This window comes from Peromyscus californicus, unplaced genomic scaffold (assembly GCF_007827085.1).
Source record: "Peromyscus californicus insignis strain IS unplaced genomic scaffold, ASM782708v3 Scaffold_20__1_contigs__length_68692818, whole genome shotgun sequence".
NCBI classification, from domain to species: Eukaryota; Metazoa; Chordata; class Mammalia; order Rodentia; family Cricetidae; genus Peromyscus; species Peromyscus californicus.
Genome location: NW_026294503.1, coordinates 53719127 through 53741267, shown reverse-complemented (window position 1 = coordinate 53741267; position 22141 = coordinate 53719127). Strand labels below are relative to the sequence as shown.

The 22141-nt window shown below is 46.3% G+C and overlaps 1 protein-coding gene across 4 annotated transcripts in view; it reads left to right on the top strand.

The window, feature by feature from the left end:
• Ttll8 (tubulin tyrosine ligase like 8) overlaps window positions 1-22141 on the top strand; it is a 65617-nt gene that overhangs the window by 2097 nt on the left and 41379 nt on the right. For 3 of the 4 annotated variants that reach the window (XM_052748603.1, XM_052748602.1, XM_052748601.1), the window contains exons 3-8: window positions 15196-15287; window positions 18686-18809; window positions 19390-19463; window positions 20718-20846; window positions 21122-21236; window positions 21924-22052. In XM_052748603.1, coding sequence (XP_052604563.1) covers window positions 15196-15287; window positions 18686-18809; window positions 19390-19463; window positions 20718-20846; window positions 21122-21236; window positions 21924-22052 — 663 coding nt within the window. Of the gene's footprint in view, window positions 1-15195; window positions 15288-18685; window positions 18810-19389; window positions 19464-20717; window positions 20847-21121; window positions 21237-21923; window positions 22053-22141 lie in introns of those variants that run through there. The other variant, XM_052748604.1, reaches the window with a different exon arrangement.

The window sequence follows — 22141 nt, the reverse complement described above, 5'->3', positions numbered from 1 at the left end:
GCCTCGAACTCACAGCGATCCGCCTGGCTCTGCCTCCCGAGTGCTGGGATTAAAGGCGTGCGCCACCACCGCCCGGCCCTTTTCTTTTTTTGAGACAAGGTCTCACTATGTAGCTCTGGCTGGCCTAGAACTCACAAATGCCCACCTATCTCTGCCTCCCCAGTGCTAGGATTAAAGGTATGCACTGTATATATCCTGGCTGGCCTGGAACTCACTATATATATCAGATTGGCTTTGAACTCACATAGATCCACTTGCCTCTGCCTCTCAAGTGCTGGGATTAAAGAATGAAATCACAATGCCCAGCCTGTGAATTTCTGGTTTCAATGAGACCTACTTAATGATCTTTTCATATATCATGAGAGCCCTTGTATCTTAGAGTCTACCCACTTCCTTCCAGAAGGTAATACTCTTTTAGCTTTGTCATTTCACTACTTACACCTCAGGTTCGCCACCTAAGGGGACTGAGGAAGACAACAAGGCTTGGTACTCTCATCCCAAATTTGAATATTCAGTGGCTCAGCTTCTGCCTGGCAGTGTCTCTTTGGGGTCAAGCAGGTGTAGACCTTTTGGGGGGCTACCTATTCTATTATCCTGGTCTTTCTCCTCATCGTTTTTCTATGCCAGTGTCTTAATTCCAGAGGCTTTACAATTAAGTACTCTGAACTTGTCCTTCAAGGTTACTTAGGTTCTCTTGGACTTTGGCACTGCTGAGTATATTTTAGGACCTGATTAACTTCTATACATGTACATATCCCGCTGGGGCTGTAGTTGTTGTCTATGTTGAATTTATGGGTCAGTTTGGGGGAGAATTAACATCTTAATATTAAATGTTCTAAAAATAGGAACATTTAGTTATCTAATTCTTCTCAGCAGTGGTTTGTAGTTCTCATTGTACAAGTGTACAGTGTGTCTTTTGCTGGATTTACTCCGATACACTTGGTGTTTTTAAATGCTGCTATAGATGACATTTTAATTTTGTTTCCTTGTGTGTGTGTGTGTGTGTGTGTGTGTGTGTGTGTGTGTGTGTGTGTGTTCATGTGTGCATGCATTGTGTGGAAGCTGATGTCTGTCACTGAACCTAGAATTCACCAGTTCAGCTAGACTGGCTGGCCGGCAAATCCCAAGCATCCTCCTGTCTCTGCCTCCCTCGTGCTGGGATTGCAGGTGTGAAATATCATGCCCAGCTTTTGATGGATGGTGGGGACCAAACTCAAGTCTTCGTGCTTGCACAATAAGCCCGTTACCCACTGAGCCCTCTCCCCAGCCCTTGGGTTTTGTTGTCCAATGATTCCTTCTATGTGGAACTACAGTTGATTTTCATGCACTGACATGGTATTTGGCAACCTTGCTAAATATATTTACTACCTCTAGTAAGATTTGGATTTTCCACATGAACAATCTATAAATCTTTTCAGAACTTAGGCTTTTTGTTTCAGTTTCTTGTGTTATTACATCAGCTAGCACATCCAATAAAACACTAGAAATGGTATATTAGATACTCTCATTTCCCTCCCCAACCTCAAGCGGAAAATGTGATGTTCTATGAGCTTCAGAGGAAGTTTCCTTTCATTGCTGCCTTAAGAAGTTTTTGAGAGAGAGAGAGAGAGAGAGAGAGAGAGAGAGAGAGAGAGAGAGAGAGTACAGAAGCCAGAAGAAGGCCTCTGATCCCTCAGAGCTCGGATTATAGGCATTTGTGAAATGCCTTGTAACATGGGCACTGGGATATGAACTCTGGTCCTCATGACTGAGCAGCAAACACTCCTAACCACTGAGCCATTTCTCCAGCCTGTCCTTTTAAGTAAACAATTACCAACTGTTGTGTTTTCTTCTGCATCTGATGAGGTCATAGTGTTAATCTTATCAGTTGTTTTATGTTGTGGAATATTAACTGGGCAAAGATGTGTTACATTTGCTTATGCTGCAGACTGTTACTGTTACTGTGTAAAGGTGTGTTACTTTTGGTTATACTGCATTTGTTTAATGATGTAAAGATGTGCATTTAATTATGTAAAGATGTGTTGCATCTGTTACACCTTGCCTGCCTAAGGCACCTGATTGGTCTAATAAAGAGTTGAATGGCCAATAGCTAGGAGGAGAAAGGAGAGGTGGGGTTGGTGGGCAGAGAGAATAAATAGGAGGAGAAATCTAGGCTTGGAAGAAAAGGGAAGAATGAGAGAAGCAGGAGAGAACAGGGAATACACCCGGGGCAAGAAGCCAGGCAGACACCAGACAGACAGACATAAAGAAGCAGTAAAAGTAAGATATCCAGAAGTGAGAAAGGTAAAAAGCTCCGAAGTAAAAGGTAGAAAAAGGGAAACAGGTTAATTGAAGTTAAAAGATCTATTCAGAAAGGAGCCTAAGCTAGGTTGGGCATTCATAAACAATAAGTCACCATGTCGTGATTTTGGAGCTGGTTGGTGGCTAAAAGAAAAACGTCTGGTACAGTTTTATATATATACATATATATATATATATATGTATATATATATTTGGTTTTTTGAGACAAGGTTTCTCTGTGTAGCTTTGCGCCTTTCCTGAAACTCACACTGTAGCCCAGATTGGCCTCGAACTGACAGAGATTCGCCTGCCTCTGCCTCCCAAGTGCTGGGATTAAAGGCATGCGCCACCACCGCCCGGCTTATATATTAATGTGGTAGATTGTGCTAATAGCTTTTCAAACACTAAACCAACTTTACACTCCTGGAATAAACTCCATGGTTGTGGGGTTTTTTTTCCTCCCTGTCACTGGGTTTAGTTTATGAAGGTGTTAGGGCTTGTGTCTGTGGTTATGAGAGTGTGCACTGTTCCTTCCTTGTAATGTCCTTATCAGGTATTGGTGTTAACGGTATAGCCTCACGGTTTACATGAAATTTCCCCCTTAAGTATTCGGGAAGACTGACTTGTGATGCCATCTACACCTCAAGTTTCATTTGGGTAATATTTTAATTATGGAATTAATATCTTGAATGGAAATGAGCTGATCTGGATTTCCTACTTATGTTAGTTTTCATGTATATTTCAAAGAAAGTGTTCATTTCATATGAGCTGTCAAAGCGTTAGCATGTAGATGCTAATAAAATCTTATTAATACCTGAACAGTCACAGTCAGCGGCAATATCTCCTGTTTCATTCTAATGTTACTAACTTGTGTTTTACATATTTCTTCTTAACCTGTCTAGACAAGTTTGTCAGTTTAAATTTTCTTTTCTTTTCCTTCCTTTTCTAATTAATTTTTTTTAACAACCCAAAGGCTGTTTCCCCTTTCCTCTCCTCCCAGTCCCTCCCCCACCTCTTCTCTGCCCTCCCCATCCACTCCTCCTCCATTTCTATTCAGAGAAGGGCCAGATATCAACCAAACATGGCATATCAAATTGAAGGCTGGACAAGGCAGTCCATAAAGGATAAGGATCCTAAAACCCGGTAAAAGAGTCAGAGACAGCCCCTGCTCCCACTGTTAGGAGTCCCACAAGAGGACCAAGCTACACACAACTGTAACATATATGCAGGGGATCTAGGTCAGTCCCACGCAGGCTCCCTGGTTGTTGGTTCAGTCTCTGTGAGCCCCTAGGAGCCCAAGTTAGTTGATTCTGTGGGTTTTCTTATGGTGTCCTTGACCCCTCTGGCTTCTACAATCCTTCCTCCCCATTTTCTGCAGGATTTCCCCGAGGTCCACCTAATGTTTGGATGTGGGTCTGCATCTGTTTCCATCAATTGCTGGATGAAGCCTCTCTGTTGACAATTGGGTTAGGCATCAATCTATAAGTATAGCAGAATATCATTAGGAATCATTTCACTGATTTTTTTTCTTTTTTTGCCAGTTGTGTTTGGTTCTATCCTAGGTCTCTGGGATATCCAGCCTCTGAGTGCTGGTCCTCCAGGCAAGTGTCAGGGGTGGGCTCCCTCTTGTGGCATGGGTCTTAAGCTAGACCAGTCATTGGTTGGCCACTCCCACAATTTCTATGCCACCTATACTGCATCACATCTTGTAGGCAGGACAAATTGTAGGTTGAAGGTTATGTGGCTGGTTTGGTGTCCCAATCCTTCTACTGAAAGTCTTGCCTGGTTACAGGAGATGGCCAGTTCAGGCTTTGTATCCCTCATTGCTAGGAGTCTTAGCTAGGGTCACCTTCATAGATTCCTGGGAATTTCCATTGCACTAGATTTCTAGTTTGTCCCCAAGATGCCCCATAATTCCAGTAGTCTCTTCCAGTACTCTCCCAGTCCATCCTCCCTCTACCTGGTCCCTAACAGTGGGAGCAGGGGCTGTCTCTGACTTCATTGCCTGCTCTGGGGATCCTTTTTCTTATACTTGGTTGCCTTGTCCCACCTTAATTCAAGGGAAGGGAAGTTCTCAGTCTTACTGAAACTTGATAAGCCATGTTTGGTTGTCTTCATGGGAGGTTTTCCTTTTCTTTTTATTCTCCTCAGTGCTGAGATCTAACTCAGAGAATTGTGCCTGCTAGGCAAGTGCCTGACCACTGAGCTACAGCCCCAGTCCCCCCCCAAAATTGTTTCATGTATCCAACTTCTGCTTGCGTTAATTTTCTCTAGAATATTTTTCACTTAAATGAATTTTGCTTTTACCTATCATTTCCTTTTCTGTGACTGCCTTGAGTGGCACTGTCTTCTTTCCAGCCTCTTGGGCTGGCATGAAGATAACCTTCAATATGTTTTCTTTTTCTGAAATCAGCATTTGACAACTACAGATTTCCCTCTTATTACTACTTTAACTGCATTGCAATGCTTTGCTATGCTGTATTTTTATTATAATGCAATGCATATTCTTTTCAAATTTACATTTAATTTGTCCTCAGTGTGCTACTAATTCTGGGGCATTTAGAAACTTTCCTACTTGTCTTTATATGCTCCCTGTTGGATGTGATCGTTGGTAAAGAACGCAGCCCCTGTGTTCTGTTGTCGCTGTGACCAAGTGTCTAACAAGACAACTGAACGGAGGAATGATTTATTATGGCTCCAGGTTTAAGGGGATCCGGTCCGTCATGGTTGAGAGTGTTTGTCAGGAGGCAGAGAAAGAAAATCCCAGAGAGGAAGCTGGGCAAGATGTAGCCCAAGAGATACACCTCTAGTGACCAGACACTGCCACCACAGACACCCAGAAGTATGTTTCACAAATGGAGGCATCTCTCAAGCTAGTCAGGTTGACGATCAAAATTAGCCATCACAATCTACATGATCGTACATTCTTTTAAATGTGTTGGTGCTTGGAGGCTGAGCCTGTGACCTCTGTGTGCAGGTGATGTGTCTAAGTATGTCATGTAGGTCCATGTGGCTGATCACCATGTCCAAATTGCTGTATTATACTGCTCGTTGGTTTAATCTTTCATTTCCCAAAAGAAGTAGATTAAGATGTCCCAGGATGGCTGTGTTTTTGCTTCTGTCAATATTTTGAAGCTATATTATTAGGTGCATATACATTTAGAACTGTTATATTTTCCTGACAAATTATTTTTATTAGGTTTATTGATAATTCCATATATGTATAGAATGCTTTCTGATTACTCCATCTCCAATCCTTATCTACGTCCTGCCCCCTATGAGTCCCTTTCCCAAGTTAATTCTATGATCCCCTCGGTTGAACCAGGTCCATTTATGTGATCATCAATTTGGAGTCACTCACTGGAGTCTGGTAGACTCACCAGGGGTAGACAACTAAGGGAAATAACTCACCATCTCCCAGAATCTGCTCACAGCCAAAAATTCATCTGCAAGGTGTAGGGCCACCAGAACCTGCCCCTGACTTTTCACAGGCCCAATTCTGACAACCTGAGCTGGCGTGAGTTTGTGATGGTTGTGTCTTGTCCAGAAGATGACATTTTGAAATCTTTTCCACAGTGCTCCTTGAGCCTTGGGATGGCATAAATGTTGTTTAGGGCTGAGCAGTCAACTGTCACTTATGAGCCCTTTGAGCAGCCATGAGTCTACATTCGCCACTATTCACCAACAAGAGGGGCTTTTTTGATTAATGCTGAGAGTAGCATTTGTCTATTCCTATTTTTAAATTTTTTTGTGTATGTGTGTTTTGCCTGTGTGTGTGTGTGTGTGTGTGTGTGTGTGTGTGTGTGTGCAGTGCCCAATGAGGCCAAAGAGCATCAGATTTCCTGGAACTGTAGTTATGAATGGTTATGAGCAGCCTCATAGGTACTGGGAATGAACTGAACCCAGGTTCTCTGGAAGAGCGGTAATTGCTCCTAACCACTGAGCCATCTCTCCAGCCCCATTATGCCTATTTTTAATGTTACAAAAATATCTCCTTTTGTCTTTAGTAATTATTATTATTATTAATTATTATTAATTGTTTTTCAAATAAATATATATAGCTATATATTTACTGTCTCTAAAAGGACATTTTGACATAACCTAATACTTTTTCCACTTCCATAACATTCATAAAAATCCCTTAATAAAAATCAAACCCTAGAATATATCTGTATCTTCCTGGCTTCCTTCAAAATAACTTCACAGTTGGTTTCTTCGTATCTGGATCTACTTGATCACACACTGTTCTCTTAGTTATCTTTGCTCCGGGATGGCCCATCTTCCCATCTGGGTTTTCAAAGTATGAACTTTCTACCTAGGATGTCCCTGCTCTGTGGGGAGCCTTATGTTGAACTTTGTTCCATGCTGCCTTCTCACGGTATGTCACTTGTCCCTCTTGGCCTTGAATGTGCCCTAGTCTGCAGGGGACAGCTGTTGCTTCAACTGGACTTTGCTGGATGCCTTGGGTGTGCTCATTTTCACATTATCCTTGCTTGTTTTGCTGTCCTTAGCGGGCATCCCACAGTATTAGTATCTCCAATATGCTGGGCTCTCCACTGAGACTAAGGCTACGCCTTACCTATGGCCTCTCCTGGTCACTCTTCAGGGTGACTCTGACCCTGCCACACAGTGTCTAGGTTCAGATGCTCTCCATGACCCTTCATGCCTTCAACACTAACACCATGTGGGAAACTCTTCCACATTACCCAGCTCAGCTGCCAGCTTGAGTTGCAACCTTGGCCCCTGTGGTGAATCTGAGGAAAGTCTTCCCAGATTTTCCCTCAACGATGCTGGTCTCTTGTTAGTCACAGCTGATTTTTGAGCCCCAGCCAACCCTCATTGATGGTCCTGGTAAAGCAAAGTTTTCACCGAAGTGATGCTGGTCTCTTTGTTAATCACAGTTGAACCTCAGCTCCAGAAGACCAGAAACCACATTCTTATTTTTAAAATATCACATGAGCTGTGTGTGGTAGCACATACTTTAATCTCAGCACTTGGGAGGCAGAGGCAGGTGGATCTCTGTGAGTTTAAGGCTAGCGTGGTCTACATAGTGAGTTAAAAAAAAAAAAAAGCCAGGGTACATAGGTAGAGAGACCATGTGTCTAAAAACAAACAAAAAGTCGCATGAACATCTCTGATAGACTTCCCTCTGCTTCCCTCTGAAACTTCTCAAGTCAGGCCTCCATTGTCTGCATGGCTCTCAGCATTCACCTCCAAGTTCCTATACAGCTCAATAAACCCTGAGCACTTCTAACTCAAAGTTTCAAATACTTCCACAATCCTCCACCCCGTCCAAAACAACGTGGTCAGGTCCATCAGCAAAACCCCACATCCTTGGTACCAGTTTCTGTCTTCATTTGTTTTCTATGGCTGTGATAAAACACTTGACCAAAAGGAACTTAAAGTATGACCTTAGACGTCACAGTCCATCATCCAGGAAAGCCGGGGTAGGAACTAGAGGTGGCAACCTGGAGGCAGGAACTGAAGCAGAGACCGTGGGGGAATTCTGCTGCCTTCCTTGCTTTCCATGGCTTCCTCAGCCTGCTTTCTTATATAGCCCAGGACCACTGAACCAGGTTTGGCACCACCCAGAATGGACTGACCCCTCCCACATCAATCATCAACCTATGGTTCGGCCATTAAGAGTAATAGCTTTCTCTTCCAGAGGACCCAGGCTTTATGTCTAGCACCTACCTGGAAGCTAACATCCATTTTTAACTCCAGTTTCAGGGAGGATTCAAAGTCATCATCTGGCCCCTATTGGAACTGCTCTCTCTCTCTCTCTCTCTCTCTCTCTCTCTCTCTCTCTCTCTCTCTCTCTCTCTCCATGATGTATAGACATACATGCAGGCAAAACATTCATACACATACTTTTTAAAAAAAAACACTTATAAGAAAATGCTCCCACAGACTTGCTTACAGGCCAGTCTGATGGAGGTGAGGTTCCCTCTTCCCAGGGGATTCTAGTTTGTGTCAAGCTGACAAAAACTGACAGGCACACACCTTTCCGTGGGATCCAAAGTTGAAACTCCAGTTCCCAGGCATTCATAGCAAGGGATTTTACCCACTGAACTACCTCACCAGCCTGGCTCCCCGTCTGAGCTTATACTGGGCCTGCATGTGTGTGTGTGTAAGTGTGTAAGAGTGTATGTGTGTGAGTATGTGTGTGTAAGAGCTTGTGTGTGTATGCACAGTAAGGTCAGAGGGTGGTATTATGTGCCTTCTACTATCACTCAGCACCTCATCCTTGGGATTGGGAGAAAGGTAGATGAGCATGAGCACCTGTCAATCACTTTTTATCTTTGTGGCCAGGACGCATCCCTGATTGGCTAGACTGCCAATTAGCTACCAAGCAAGTTCCAAACCTGCCTTCTCTGCCCCTCATGATCAGGCTTACAGACATGCATGACCACACCCAGCTTTTAACATGGATAATGGGGATCCAAACCCCAGTCCTCATGCTGTGTGGCAGGCACACTAACTAACTAACACGCTAACTGCGTCAACTCCTCAGTCTATATGCTGGTCTCTCAATGCCCCCAAGATACCTGAAATTACTGGTTGTCAGTCTCTCCTGACCCCATTCCTCCAGTGAGTGACCTTGTCCTTTCTGGCTGGGAGTAGTATGACAACTGGAAACTAATGATTGGTATTGGTTGTCGGATTGACGTGATCTAGAGTCACCTAGGAGGCAAGTCTTCAGGCACAACTATGAGGAATTATGTAGACTGGGTTAGCCTCTGGACATGCCTGTGAGGGAGTGTCTTGATTAGGTTAACTGAGGTGGGAAGACATACCCTAATAGTGGGCAGCACCATCCCCTGAACTTTGGGTCCTGAACTGTATAAAAAGGAGAAAGATGAGTATGGCATTTGTCACTGTGTGCTCGACATCACATATAATGTGCTCAGCTCACTGTGATGGTTTGTACCCTGGAAGTATGAACCAAAACAAATCCTTCCTCCATCCCTTAAGTTGTTTTTATTGGGGTATTTTATCATAGCAACAGGAAAAGCAACCAAAAGAGAAACCAAAACACCAGGATTGGAGCCAGGTTCTGTGTTTCCCATGCGGCCAAGAGCTTTAAGCCTGAATGGAAATTCATTTCTAGTAATGATTCTTTTCTTTAAACTTTTTCAATTATGTGCATGTGTCTAGGTGTCTATGTGGGGATATGTGCACATGAATGCCATTGGCAGAGGCTAGAAGAGGGTGCTAGATGGAACTGGAGTTAGAGGCGGTTGTGAGCCACTGGATGATGTATGCTGAAACTGAACACCGTAAAGGTAGCAAGCATTCTTAGCCCCTCAGGAACCTCTCTGGCCCGTATTAACAGTGTGTTTATACCTATGGAGATCTAGCTAATGGGGTTTCATGAATGGTCCACTGTATCTATTAAACCTGAATGAAAGCTAATTTTCATTACTGATCTTTCTGTTTTGTTTCTGTATCTCACTGTCTCTTCGTCTAGAGTGTGACTTTTCTTCATTCTCTTCATGTGGCCCATGGCACTGGTGACTTTCAGGTCCAGCCATGGGAGGCTCCCTGGTGGTCATGGCCACTTGACATGTAGCCAGAATTTGCTCAACTCTTGTGTTTGATCTTGTCATCTATGGCCAGTGGACCTGTGGTCTCATTTTCTTGTCGTATCCAGGCAGGATTCAGGTACCACGGACATGGCAGGTTGTGGGCATGCTTCTCCTTTTGGCAAGAGTTATATAATGAAAGATGGGAAGGAACCTTCCGTGATGCATCAGGCTTGGAGTGTTTGTAATATGAAGGTTTTAAACTCAGATTGGTTGACTCCTGTATTAGAGTATTCTTTTTATCTTCTATTTGTATTTTCCAAGGGATTTGACTATTTTTTTAAAGATTTATTTATTTATTAGGTATACAGTGTTCTGCCTGCATGTATGCTTGCATGTCAGAAGAGGGTGCCAGATCTAATTTCAGATGGTTGTGAGCTGCCATGTGGGTGCTGGGAATTAACTCAGGACCTCTGGAAGAGCAGCCAGTGCTCTTAACCTCAGAGCCATGGGATGTGGCTATTTTATCTAAATTTCAAGTTTATTGCCATGAAGTTCATAGTCACCTTTGTCAGTGTCAAACATAGCCCTTACCTCAGAGGGACAGGAGATAGTTTATTCTGGAGCCAAATGTGAGTGACCATGGACTAGGATATAGATTTAGCTTAACTCAAATCCCATGATCCTCAGTGGAAGCAGTTGCATGAAAGACTACTAGTTACAAAACAAAGACAGTCCTAGATTGAGGCGTCAGGCCATGGGTAGGCAGATGACAGACAGCAAAGCATGGAGAACTCTGCCACAGTTTCAAATGACACCTGATGATATTTTTAGATTTGGATTGATGGCGGCTAGTGGTCTGCTAAGAATATATTTTAAAGGTTTGGTAATCACAAGGATGTTAGGTCAGATACATGTGGGCAACAAATGTCATTCCAAGGACTAAAAATAGCCCAAGATAATTAGGCTCTGGCCTGCAACTTTTTAACTCTTAACTCTCCATATCTCTAAGTTCAGTCATTTGGCTTTGTAGCATCTCTAACACAGGTTCAGTCCCCCCCACCCACACCCCTCCTCTCTGTCTTTGGGGAACTTTAACTCACACCTCTTAGTTTTTAAATATCTAAGGAATTCTCCTGCCCTGTTGCTACGTTGTATGCCTTTCATCTTCTTGTAAAAGAAGATTTATTTTTAAATATATCTGTGGGTTGGTATGTGCTCATGAATGCAGGTTCCAGTAGAGGCCAGAGTAGCTGAAGTATCAGGCAGTCGTGAGCCATCTGACATGGGTACTAGGAACCAAACTTAGGTCCTCTCCAAGAGCAGTATGTGCCCTGAACCTCTGGACTCTCTCTCTACCCACTTCCCATCTTTTTAATTAACAAATCTCACCAATGAGTTATGAATTTTACCAGTCTTAAGCCTTTGGCTTGGTCAATCTGACTTATTGTATTGAAAATATTTCGTTAATGTCTGTCCCCTTTAATAGTTCCTTTGAGATTACATTTACTGTGTTCTTCCAGCTTCCTGAGATGTATGCTTAAATCGTTGTTTTTTGTTTGGTTTTGGTTCCTTAAGACAGTGTCTTATGTATCTCACCTGCCTTGGAACTCCTGGAGCCAAGATTGCATTTCAACTCCGTATTTTCCAGCAATTCCAAGTCTCAAGTGTTGGGATTACAGACGTGTGACACTACACCCAGCTTTGAATCAGTGCTTTAAGCCTTTATTATTTTCTAATAGGTGTATATACAACTTGGAACTTCTTTTTTTTTAAATGATTTCTTTATCTTATGTGTATTGATGTTCTGTCTGCATGTCTGTCTGTGTGAGTGAAGCGTTAATCTAATTAATCTTTATCAATAAAAAATTGGGAGTCAAATATTAGGGTAAGAACCTGAAAGATCAGAGTACAGGGAACAGCCGCCAGTTCTCCCTACCTCTCTGATTCCTCTGACCAAAAGGGGCCTGAGATCCTTTCTAAGCCCCGCTTTACTACTTCCTGTCTCCTCTCTGTCTCCAGTCCTCCAAACCTCTCTGGTTAATTTTGGTTAACTAGTGACTGGCCCCACCCTCTGACTCCAAGCAAGCTTTATTTGTCAGAATACAATCAAAATATCACACAACATGTGAGAATGTGGAATCCTCTGGAGCCAGAGTTACAATTGTGAGCTGCCATGCAGGTGCTGGGAATTGAACCCGGGTCCTTTGGAAGAACAGCCATGCCATGTGGGTACTGAGAATTGAACCTGGGTTCTTTGGAAGAGCAGTGCTCTTAACCACTGAGCCATCTCTCCAGCCCTGGGAATTTCTTTGTAGACACAGCTTTAACTATATTACACCAGATTTGAAATTTGGTATTTTAGTTGTCTTTGGTTAAACAAGTAAAAGACTTCACATCTTGAATTTTTTCCTTACCCGCTGGTTATTTAAAAGTACATTTGGCCGGGCGGTGGTGGCGCACACCTTTAATCCTAGCACTTGGGAGGCAGAGCCAGGCGGATCTCTGTGAGTTCGAGGCCAGCCTAGGCTACCAAGTGAGTTCCAGGAAAAGGCGCAAAGCTACACAGAGAAACCCTGTCTCGAAAAACCAAAAAAAAAAAAAAAAAAAGTACATTTGCTAATCTACACATATTCAGTAGTTTTCTGTTATTTTTTTTTAAGGTTTTTTTTGTTTTTTTTTTTTTAGTTTTTCAAGACAGGGTTTCTCTGTGTAGCTTTGCGCCTTTCCTGGAACTCACTCTGTAGCCACCACCGCCCAGCTGCTTTCTGTTATTTTTATACTGATTTCTGACTTAATTGCTCTGTGGCCAGGAGAATTTTTATGACTTCCAAACTCTTTGAAATTAGCCTAGAGTTTCTTTAAGACCAACTTTAATGACTATTCTAGAATAATAATGAATGTGTCAGTCTCTGCGATAGAGTCTGGGCTTTGACAGTAGCTTGGTGTCCTGACCAAGATCTCACTCAGGCTGGCTGTGCTGACTTCCAGATGAGGTTAGCCCCCCCCAGAGATTGACTGCTTTTTCATCAGAGTCACTGATTTAGGACCTCAACGACATTTGCAAAACCCTGTCACATCTGTGGGATGATGCCAATGATTGTGGTTTGATGTCCTGTCACCTTGCTGGTTTGAGCCCAGGGAGGGTATCCTGCTGGTCATGTGTATTCCCACTGGCCTCTTTGTCCATTCCGTCCACTGCTGAAAGCCATGCACTAACTCTATGACTACAGATTTAATGGTTTCTTCTTGTTTGATAACCGCTGCTCTTTGCATTTGGAGGCATTAGTATTTGACCATCTTTACGGACTTGCTCTCCTCACACCCCTTCCTATGCACCTCTATCCTCTATTCTGGTCTTCACTTTTATAGAGGTCTTCTTTTGCCAGCTCTGGTCAGGGCTTCTCTACATGGAGTCCATCACTCTCTACCTTTTTGTGTCCAAGTGGTGTATTTGTAAATGTTGCTCCCAGTCTGTGGTTTACCTTTTCATTTTCTTAATGAAGCAGAACATTTTAATTTTTGTGCTACGTATGCTTGTGTCCACATTCATGTGCACATCACACATGTGCAAAGGCCAGAGTTCAACCTTGGGTATCATTCCTCAGGAGTCATCCACCTTGTTTTGAGGCAAGGTCTCTCCCTGGGACTTGGGACTCACTTGATAGGCTAGACAAGCTGGCCAGCAAGCCCCATGGATCCCCTTGTCTCCACCTTCCCAGTGGAATTGCAAATGCATGGACACTGTGCATCGCTTTATACATCAGGGCTGCTCATGGGACTCACATTCTCATGCTTGCCAGGGAAGCACTTTACCAATTGAACTACAGCCCCAGCCCCCGAACATTCTAATTTTGACAGTTCCCAACTTACCAAGCCCAACTTTTATTTTCTGTGTGTGCCATCTGAGAATTTTTGCCTAGGTGAGGTTGTGATGCTTTTCCTCCTGCTAGGAGTTTGGTGTGGCTTTCACATGCTTCAGAATGAATTCTGGGCATCTTGTCAGGTGGCAGATAGGACTTGCCCTTTCTGCGTGGACGTACAGTTCTTAGCCACGCCCCCCCCCCCCCCCCCAGTTGATTTGTGCTTTAGTTGAAGTCCATGTCTCTGGTACCTGTGGATTTAGGGTGAAGAGAGCCACAGGAAGATCAGGTAGACAGGATGGGACTGATGTTTCCTGAAGCTCCTTGGGGGGTCCAGGGCACTGCAGGAGCACTGGGGGTCAGAGTAGTCTGGGAGGAATCTGTACATTTTGGGGAAACAGTAGAAATGTACTATGAAGACTCTACATTTAGCCAGATGTGGTGGCGCACGCCTTTAATCCCAGCACTTGGGAGGCAGAGGCAGGCGGATCTCTGAGTTCGAGGTCAGCCTGGTCTACAAAGCGAGTTCCAGGACAGACACAGCTGTTATACAGAGAAACCATGTCTTGAAAACACACACACACACACACACACACACACACACACACACACACACACACACATACACACACGACTCCACATTTAGGGCTTGGAGAGAGGAGAGAAGGGGAAGCAATGAGGGGTACGAGGAGGGGAATGCTGGTCAGCCAAGGGCCTGTGCTGCCTGAAGGGAAGACTCAGTGCACCCTGCAGGCATGGGTTCCTGTGGGAACCCAGCAGATAGGGGGAGGCAGAGACTAGAGAGGCCTGGGGCACTGCAGTGTCTGGTGTGTGCCTACGGGAATGATTGGCATCGAAAGGTTGCCACGGGGCAAGTTGGTGTCAGGGAGGCCATCCAGAGAAGAGGGAGACAGTGGGGGCCTTTCCTCCAGGTAGGAGGGAGGATAGCCACTGAATAAAAGCCATGGACTCAGGTGGAGAGAGTGGGAGGCTGTATGTTCTCTCACCACACCTTAGACACATCTAGAGAGGATCAAGACTACCCAATGCAGGACAGGTATGGCGGCGCACACCTTTAGTCCCAGCACTCGGGAGGCAGAGACAGGTGCATCTCTGTGATTTTGAGGCCAGCCTGGCCTACAGAGTAACTTCCAGGACAACCAGGGAGGGCTATATAGAGGGATTCTGTCTAAAACTCAATCAGTCAAACAAACCAAGACTACCCAATGCCAGAGTGGCCTGGGGCAGGCGGAGCGGGGGGGGGGGGGGAGCACTTGGGGTGAGGGTGGGCCAAAGACGCTCAAAAGGTAGCAAGGGTATATAGAAGGCTGAGAACTACAGGGGGCGGGCAGGGCAGGCAGGGTGGGCAGAGGCCATGGAACCTGAGGAGAGTGGAGGACAGGCAGACACTGAGTGGGCAGAGGCAGGTGGAGATGAGGCCTCCCTGTGTGTCCGCTGTCAGGTTGCAGTGATGTTCTGATCCACCCGTCCTCTCCTTTGCCTGGATGTCTGCTTCTCTTTTGCAGAATTAAAACAAGGACTTCCCCAAGATTTGTCTTCTTCCCCCAAATTAGACAGATACAAAATAGCAAGACAATTAACAGAAAAAGCCATCAAGGTAAATGGGTTTGGGGACTCACGGGTGGGGGTAGTGTTTAAAACAATGGGAAATTATTTTGGAATTTTATTTATATATTGGCCTGACTGGATGACTTCCTGCCGTAAAGGAGACGATGCCAATATCACTTTTGACTTCGTCTGAGTTTTTGTACAGCCCCTGTTGCCAGCTTCTTGTGCCCTGTGAACTTAGACAGACATGTATGGGTGGTGGGCATTCAGATGACGTTCCCCCTGAAAGGCAATTTGGTGGGGCCCTCTGACCCATATATCTCCTCTAGGTACCAGGACTTAGCTCCAGGTATCTCCTGAACATGCTCCTGGGTAGGGTCAGATCTTCCAGTGGGATAAGGTTAGGTGTGTTGCCTAGCAGCACAGACTTATCCATAGAAAACAGCACCACAGCGGCCACCTGAAGCCATGTCAATGTCTGTGGGCCATGTTGCCACTGGAGGCCATGTTGATGTCTGTGGTCAGTGCTGCCACCAAGGACCACGATGGTGTCTGTGGCCCATGCTGCGGCCGGCGGCCATGTTGAGGTCCATGGTCTGTCCTGCAGCTGGAGGCCATGCTGATGTCCATAGTCTGTGTTCCTTCTAGAAGCCATGTTGATGTTTGTGGTCTGTGCTGCCACCAGAGACCATGCTGAGGTCCATGGCACATGCTGATGCCAGGAGTCATATGGAGGTCCATGATCCATGCTCCCGTTGACTGTAAAGGGCAAGGAAGCAACTTTTGCAGCAGTATCAATGACTGACTACAGACTCACAGTTGAGAAAGAGGGACATAGAAGATTTCTGTGATGACCCCTATCCCACTCCCAGCCCCCTAAAAAAGTGACAGCCTAGACAGGAAGCCATCAAAGAGAACTGTTAAAAATTGTGATAAGGATGCTGAAGTGTCGCTCTCCACAACTGATGGCTTCTGGCGGGGGTGGGGGTGGGGAAGGACTCAGTTTTCTTTAAGGGGCTGGCCACTGGAAGTTTGACCATACTCCAGTGAGTATATGGGCAACACAAGTTGGACTTGTTTTTCTTGAGGGTCTCAAGGGTGGGGGCGGACCTGGGAGGACTGGGAAGTGAGTGTGATGGGGTGCATTATGTGAAATTCCCAAATGATCAATCAAATATTATGTTGGGGAAAAGTAAATAAATAAAATTACCTTTGACCCATATGGGATGCAGAACACACACACACACACACACACACACACACACACACACACACACACACACACACACACACACAAACCCACCAACAAAACCAACCCAGCACTACAGTGTGACAGGGTCTAGGCTCAGCTTGTCTCTGCTCATGTCTCTGTGATGGAATCTGAGCTCAGCCTGTGTTTCTGTCTTGAGTCTCTGTGATAAGGTCTCTGTTTGTGATGGGCTCTGGGCTCAACTTACCTCTGTTTGCTGTCTCTGTGACAGATTCTGGGCTTTGGCAGTAGCTTGGTGTCCTGACCAAGATCTCAGTCTGCCTGTGCTGACTTCCTGAGTGGCTCTGATTTCAGCTCTTTGAGAATCAGCAGAATCCCTCCCCTGTGGTGTTTTTACAACCCCCCTCAGTGGGGGACATTCTGAGCTTCAAGTCTCTGTTAGGGACTCCGTGACGAAGTTAGCCCCCCCCCCCCCCAGAGACTGACTGCTTTTTCATCAGAGTCACTGATTTAGGACCTCAACGACATTTGCAAAACCCTGTCACATCTGTGGGATGATGTCAGTGATTGTGGTTTGATGTCCTGTCACCTTGCTGGTTAGAGCCCAGGGAGGGTGTCCTGCATTAATGATCTATCAGGTCTCTATGTCTGCTGCAGGACTTCAGTGGCCCTGGGGCCACTCCTCCTGCCTGACCCCAGCTGGCTCTGCTCATCCCTGAGTCTGCTAGTGACTGAGTACAGGCCATGTCACTGCCTTCACCTAGCAGGTGGCCTGGGGAGACCAACATGAATATCAGCTTCTTTTCTGTGGCTACATAAAATACCTGCAGCTGCATACTTTATTAAGAAAAAAAAAATTTTTATTTGCCACCCAGCTTTAAGGGCCGAAAGCCAGAGCTTGAGCGGCTCCACCTGTTTGGCTGTGTCGCGTAAGTGGCAGATGGCATCATCGTAGGCATGCCTGTGGGAGGGAAAACACATTTGATAGAGGAGACCAGAGAGAGGTGGAGACTTGGCTCACTCTTTTACAGCTGCTCACTGTGTGAGAGATAGCTCACATTTAGGGCACATCCCCACTCTACCCCCATGTGGTGACCTTGCCTCAAGCACGTGAGCCTGTTGGGGACAAGTCAGGATCAAGTCCTATCAATGGCAAGTCCTTCCCTGATGACCTTGTCCTCTGCCAGGAAGACTGAGGTAGTACAGCTCAGTCCTCCTGCTAGCTGCCACCCACCTGCTCATCCACATGCAGCTAACCATCTCCGAAGTGATGACTCAGGATTCCAGCAGCTTCTGAGCCGGCCCTGCCCCTTCCGCCAGTTACCCATCAGTTTCTCCCTTTCTGCCTTGTCTACCTCAGGCAGCCACAGCTCTTATAAATATGAGGCTCAAGTGTTTCTTTTGCTGTGATAAGACCCCATGACTAAAAACAACTTGGAGAGGCAAGGATTTACTTCATGTTCCAGGCTTGTAGACCATCAGGTCGGTAAGTCAGGGCAGGAACTCAAAGCAGGAACCTGGGGGCAGGTACTGAAGCAGAGGCATACTCCTCACTGGCTTGCTCCTATGGCTTGCTCAGCCTGCTTTCTTATACAACTCAGGACCACCTGCCAAAGGGTAGCACTACCTACAGTGGGCTGGACCCTCCCACATCTGTTGTCAATCAAGAGAACACCTCCCTGGGCCAATCTGGTGGGGGCATTTTCTCAATGGAGGTTCCTCTTCTCAAATGACTCTAGCTTGTGTAAGGTGACATGAAGCCATCCAGGATTCTCACGTCTGTGTAAAAGAGAGGCACATGGGGAGTCTCTCGGTTACTCTCTAGACCTGCAGGCATTGCGTAGCTGTGTATTCCACCTTTATTCCAAGTCCAGAAATCCTGAGTGGGGGCCACTAAGACAGCTGCTCAGGAAGTATTGGCTTGCTCGGTTGTGTTTTGGCCTCCTTTTTGTGTCTTGAGTGTGCGAAGGAGTGTGTAAAGATGACTACCTCTGTAATCCTGACCCAACGATAGATACCCATAAACAGCAACTGTGGAACCCCAACATGTGCACACACGTGTACACACAAGCACTCACCCACACCCTTCTGATTGCTGAAGACATTCCTGTGCTCTCTGGGCGAAGCGTGCTGTCTTCCCATGGTGTAGCCTGTTCCGTCCTCCTTTGGAAACTCATCTCAGGTTGACTCAATTCCCTCGTTGCTGAGTGCTTCTGTTAAAACACTGCTGTTTTTAGGAAAAGAAGATTTTCTCCATCTATGGACACTACCCTGTCATCCGAGCCACACTGCGAAGAAAGGGCTGGGTGGAGAAGAAGTTTCATTTCTTGCCCAAAGTTCTTCAGAATGTTGAAGGCGAAGGTAAAGGGCACATGGGTGGAGTATCAGACTTGCCTTGTCCCATGTAGGGTTTTGTATATATGGCCAATAAGTCTGCCATCCTAGGTGTGGTGATTCCACATACTCACTGGCATCTGTCTTCATGTCTCCACCACCCTCCCAAATTCACACATGCCAGGCAGCCACACTCCTACCATAGTACGTTGCTGTTAAGTGTCCCCATGTCTACATTCAGCCCTAGCTGTTCTTCCTCCAGCTCCTTTCTCCATCAAGGCCATTCCTCAAGTTCCCATAATTCAAGCTGGTCCTCTCCAGACTCATGCCATAGCATCTACTGAGGGTCATCTAATTTGCAGCACCCCTTCAATCCTGACCTATCACAGCCTACGTGGGATGCTGCACAGGATGCTGGAGGGAATGGGCATATGTGACCTCTATAGCATAGCCCTCAAAGATTACCTACTGCCCCAGGGGAAGCCTGTCCTGGGAGCTTCTAGTAGACAAGTGGTCATCCATCCATAGCGGGACCCCAGCACTACAGGGAGTCTGGTGAGGGACTTGAATACAGTGGCAGCAATGTCTCTTTGTGTTTTGCTTGCAGATAATAAAAATGCAGAGACCAAAGAAAATCAAGAAGTACCCTTGGAAAGATTAGATGATATCCATGATGTGATGGTAGGCCCTGTGGCCTGGTATTGGGATATACCATGGCCTTTCTAAGGAAGAGCACACTACATAGAGGGTGGAGTGAGACTCCTGAATGGAAACATTGGGCATCTGGCTTTCCTGTATCCTGTTTCTAGCTTCTGCATTCCACACTGACTAGCACGAGCAAAGACCTGTGTGACTGTGGACAATGAGGTGCTGAGTGGTTGGGGGGTCCATGCATTACAGGTTGGAGTCAGAAAGGGCCTTGCCAGTGAACATGGGGTCTCCAGTAATGCAGCAGCTGTACCCCTGTTACCCCTAGCCTGGCTCCTCCAAAGCTCTACTATATCTTCTATAAAGAGGACAGAAAGGTTAATCGCAGGGAGGAAGGCTTTGCCACACATGTAATTTACAAGATCAGAGATCCAGAATGTCTGTGTGTGAGAGTTCATAGATCAGTGCTTAGATAGATAGATGGATGGATGGATGGATAGATAGATAGACAGACAGATAGGATTGTCAGAGAATTAGCTCACAGGTGGTCAGTAAGCACATTAGGTTTATGGAGCTAATTCCTTTTTTTCTTTCTTTCTTTCCTTCTTTCTTTCTTTCTTTCTTTTTCGTTTTTGATTTTTCGAGACAGGGTTTCTCTGTGTAGTTTTGGTGCCTATCCTGAATCTCACTGTTTAGACCAGGCTAGCCTCAAACTCACAGAGATCCTCCTGGCTCTGCCTCCTGAGTGCTGGGATTAAAGGCGTGTGCCACCACCGCCTGGCGCATTCCATTTTTATAGCTGGCTGTGCCCTTAGTCTAATTTATTCTGCTGTAAGTACCAGAATCTGGGACCTTCCCCTGCTCTGTACAGTGGAAGGAAGCTGCCTCCTAGAAGGTGCTTCCTAGGGGTTCTGGGAGCAAGCTTCCTCTGGAACACACTCCTGTATCCCAGAGCACCACATTCACCTCCAGCCAGCGGATAGCACATCTCTAAGTCCCACATAGATACCAGGATAGGAAGAGTTCAAGTTCATCTTCAGCCCCAAGTGGAGAAAAAAGCAGCTGGCTTCTGGGCAGCAGAAACCCCATGTGGTTGGGGTTGTCCCCATCCCAACACGTGTAGCCCTCAGGAGTCATGTAACCTCAGCTAAAATGGAACCGTCAGCCATAATAATCAGAGTACAGTCTCACTTCTGTGCCCCCACCCCAGCTCTCAGCTGTGTCCCAGCACCTCAGAGGAATAGATCTCTGAATGCTGGATGTTGATAAGAGGGCTCTTCTTGCCAGTCCAGGTTGGTAAAGAACGAGATGCCATACCTCCTCTGGACTATCAAGAGGGACGTTGTGGACTATCACAGCCTGACCTGTGACCAGATGCTGAACCACTATGGGAAGACAGCATCGTTCACCACCAAGGTGGATGGGAGGACCTGGGGCTTAGTCAGAGTGGGTGGGCCATCCCCAACTGGGAGAACCAGAGGGACTGCAGATTTTGGCTCCTCCTCAAAACACCCACTGTCTCCTATCCCCTATGCCCACCTGCACCCCTGTTCTTCCCTCTCTGGGTACTCTCAGTGCCATGGAAGCCCCGTTCCTAGGGAACATGGGTCAAGTCAACCATGGGTCCCCAGTGGAGTTCACTTTATGTGAGGCTGCCCACTGAGGTTCCCAATGCACTATTCTCTCTGGAGATTGGACTGTGTTTGAACATGAGGAGCCTGCCTTGGTACGTCCAGGCCAACCCCAACACCTTCTTCCCACGTTGCTATGGCCTCTGCACAGAGAGCGAGAAGCAGGAATTCTTGGGTGAGTGACCAGCGGTTTTCTGGGGCACCACACCACACTTCCCTAGGGCCATGATGACAATCTCTGGTCCATTTAGTAAGGGCCAGCCCAGACCTAGGCAATGTTGGCAGTGTGGAAGGAGGCACCTGAGGCTGACAGAAGCTGTAGACCTTAAGTATTCAGATCTTGGCTCTGAGGGAGCACAGGAGGCCTCCAGCAGCACTGGCTCAGAGCATCACCACCGACTTCCAATCTCTGTGTGGACACCCTGCTGCTCAGAGCCTGGGCTCACCTCGAGCCTAGGTCTGCAGAATGTACAGCTATGCTGCTCTGCTTATGTGCTGGGTGAGTGCAAGCAAGACCCCTTCAGTAGAGGAGGGCTACATTCTAGATGGTCTAGATGGGTCTGGTCCAGAGAGACCCCTTAGATACCTCAAAGGGTCCCAGCATTATAGCAAGGGGACTCCTGGGAATATCCCTCAGGTCTCTGAGGTGTTGTGAGGCAGTAACAACAGAGAATGGAGGAGGAGAAGGGGAGAGCAGTGGCTAGGAGGAGGAGCTGTCGGGACTGGGTGTGGACAGGTGGGTGAACAGCTGGGGGAAAGTATGGAAGCACCGGTTGAAGGTGGCAGGGAGACCCATGTGGCATGCTCTGCTGCCTCTCTGCTCTGGGTGGGCAGTGGGAGCGAGGCCTTGGTGTCCTTCCAGATGACTTTCGGCGCACAGTGGCTTCCAGCATCCTCAAATGGGTAGTCAGCCACCAGAGTTACTACTGTAAAATCAAGGGCAAGAGTAAGAAGGAGGAGGCCAAAAACGAAGAGCCCAGCCCCCAAAAAGGTACGCGGCTTTTGTGCCTAATGGGGTGGGGTGTCTGGTCAACAGTACAGGTCTTTCGCTGGTGAGGCGGAGTCTCTCTGGTTGATGGA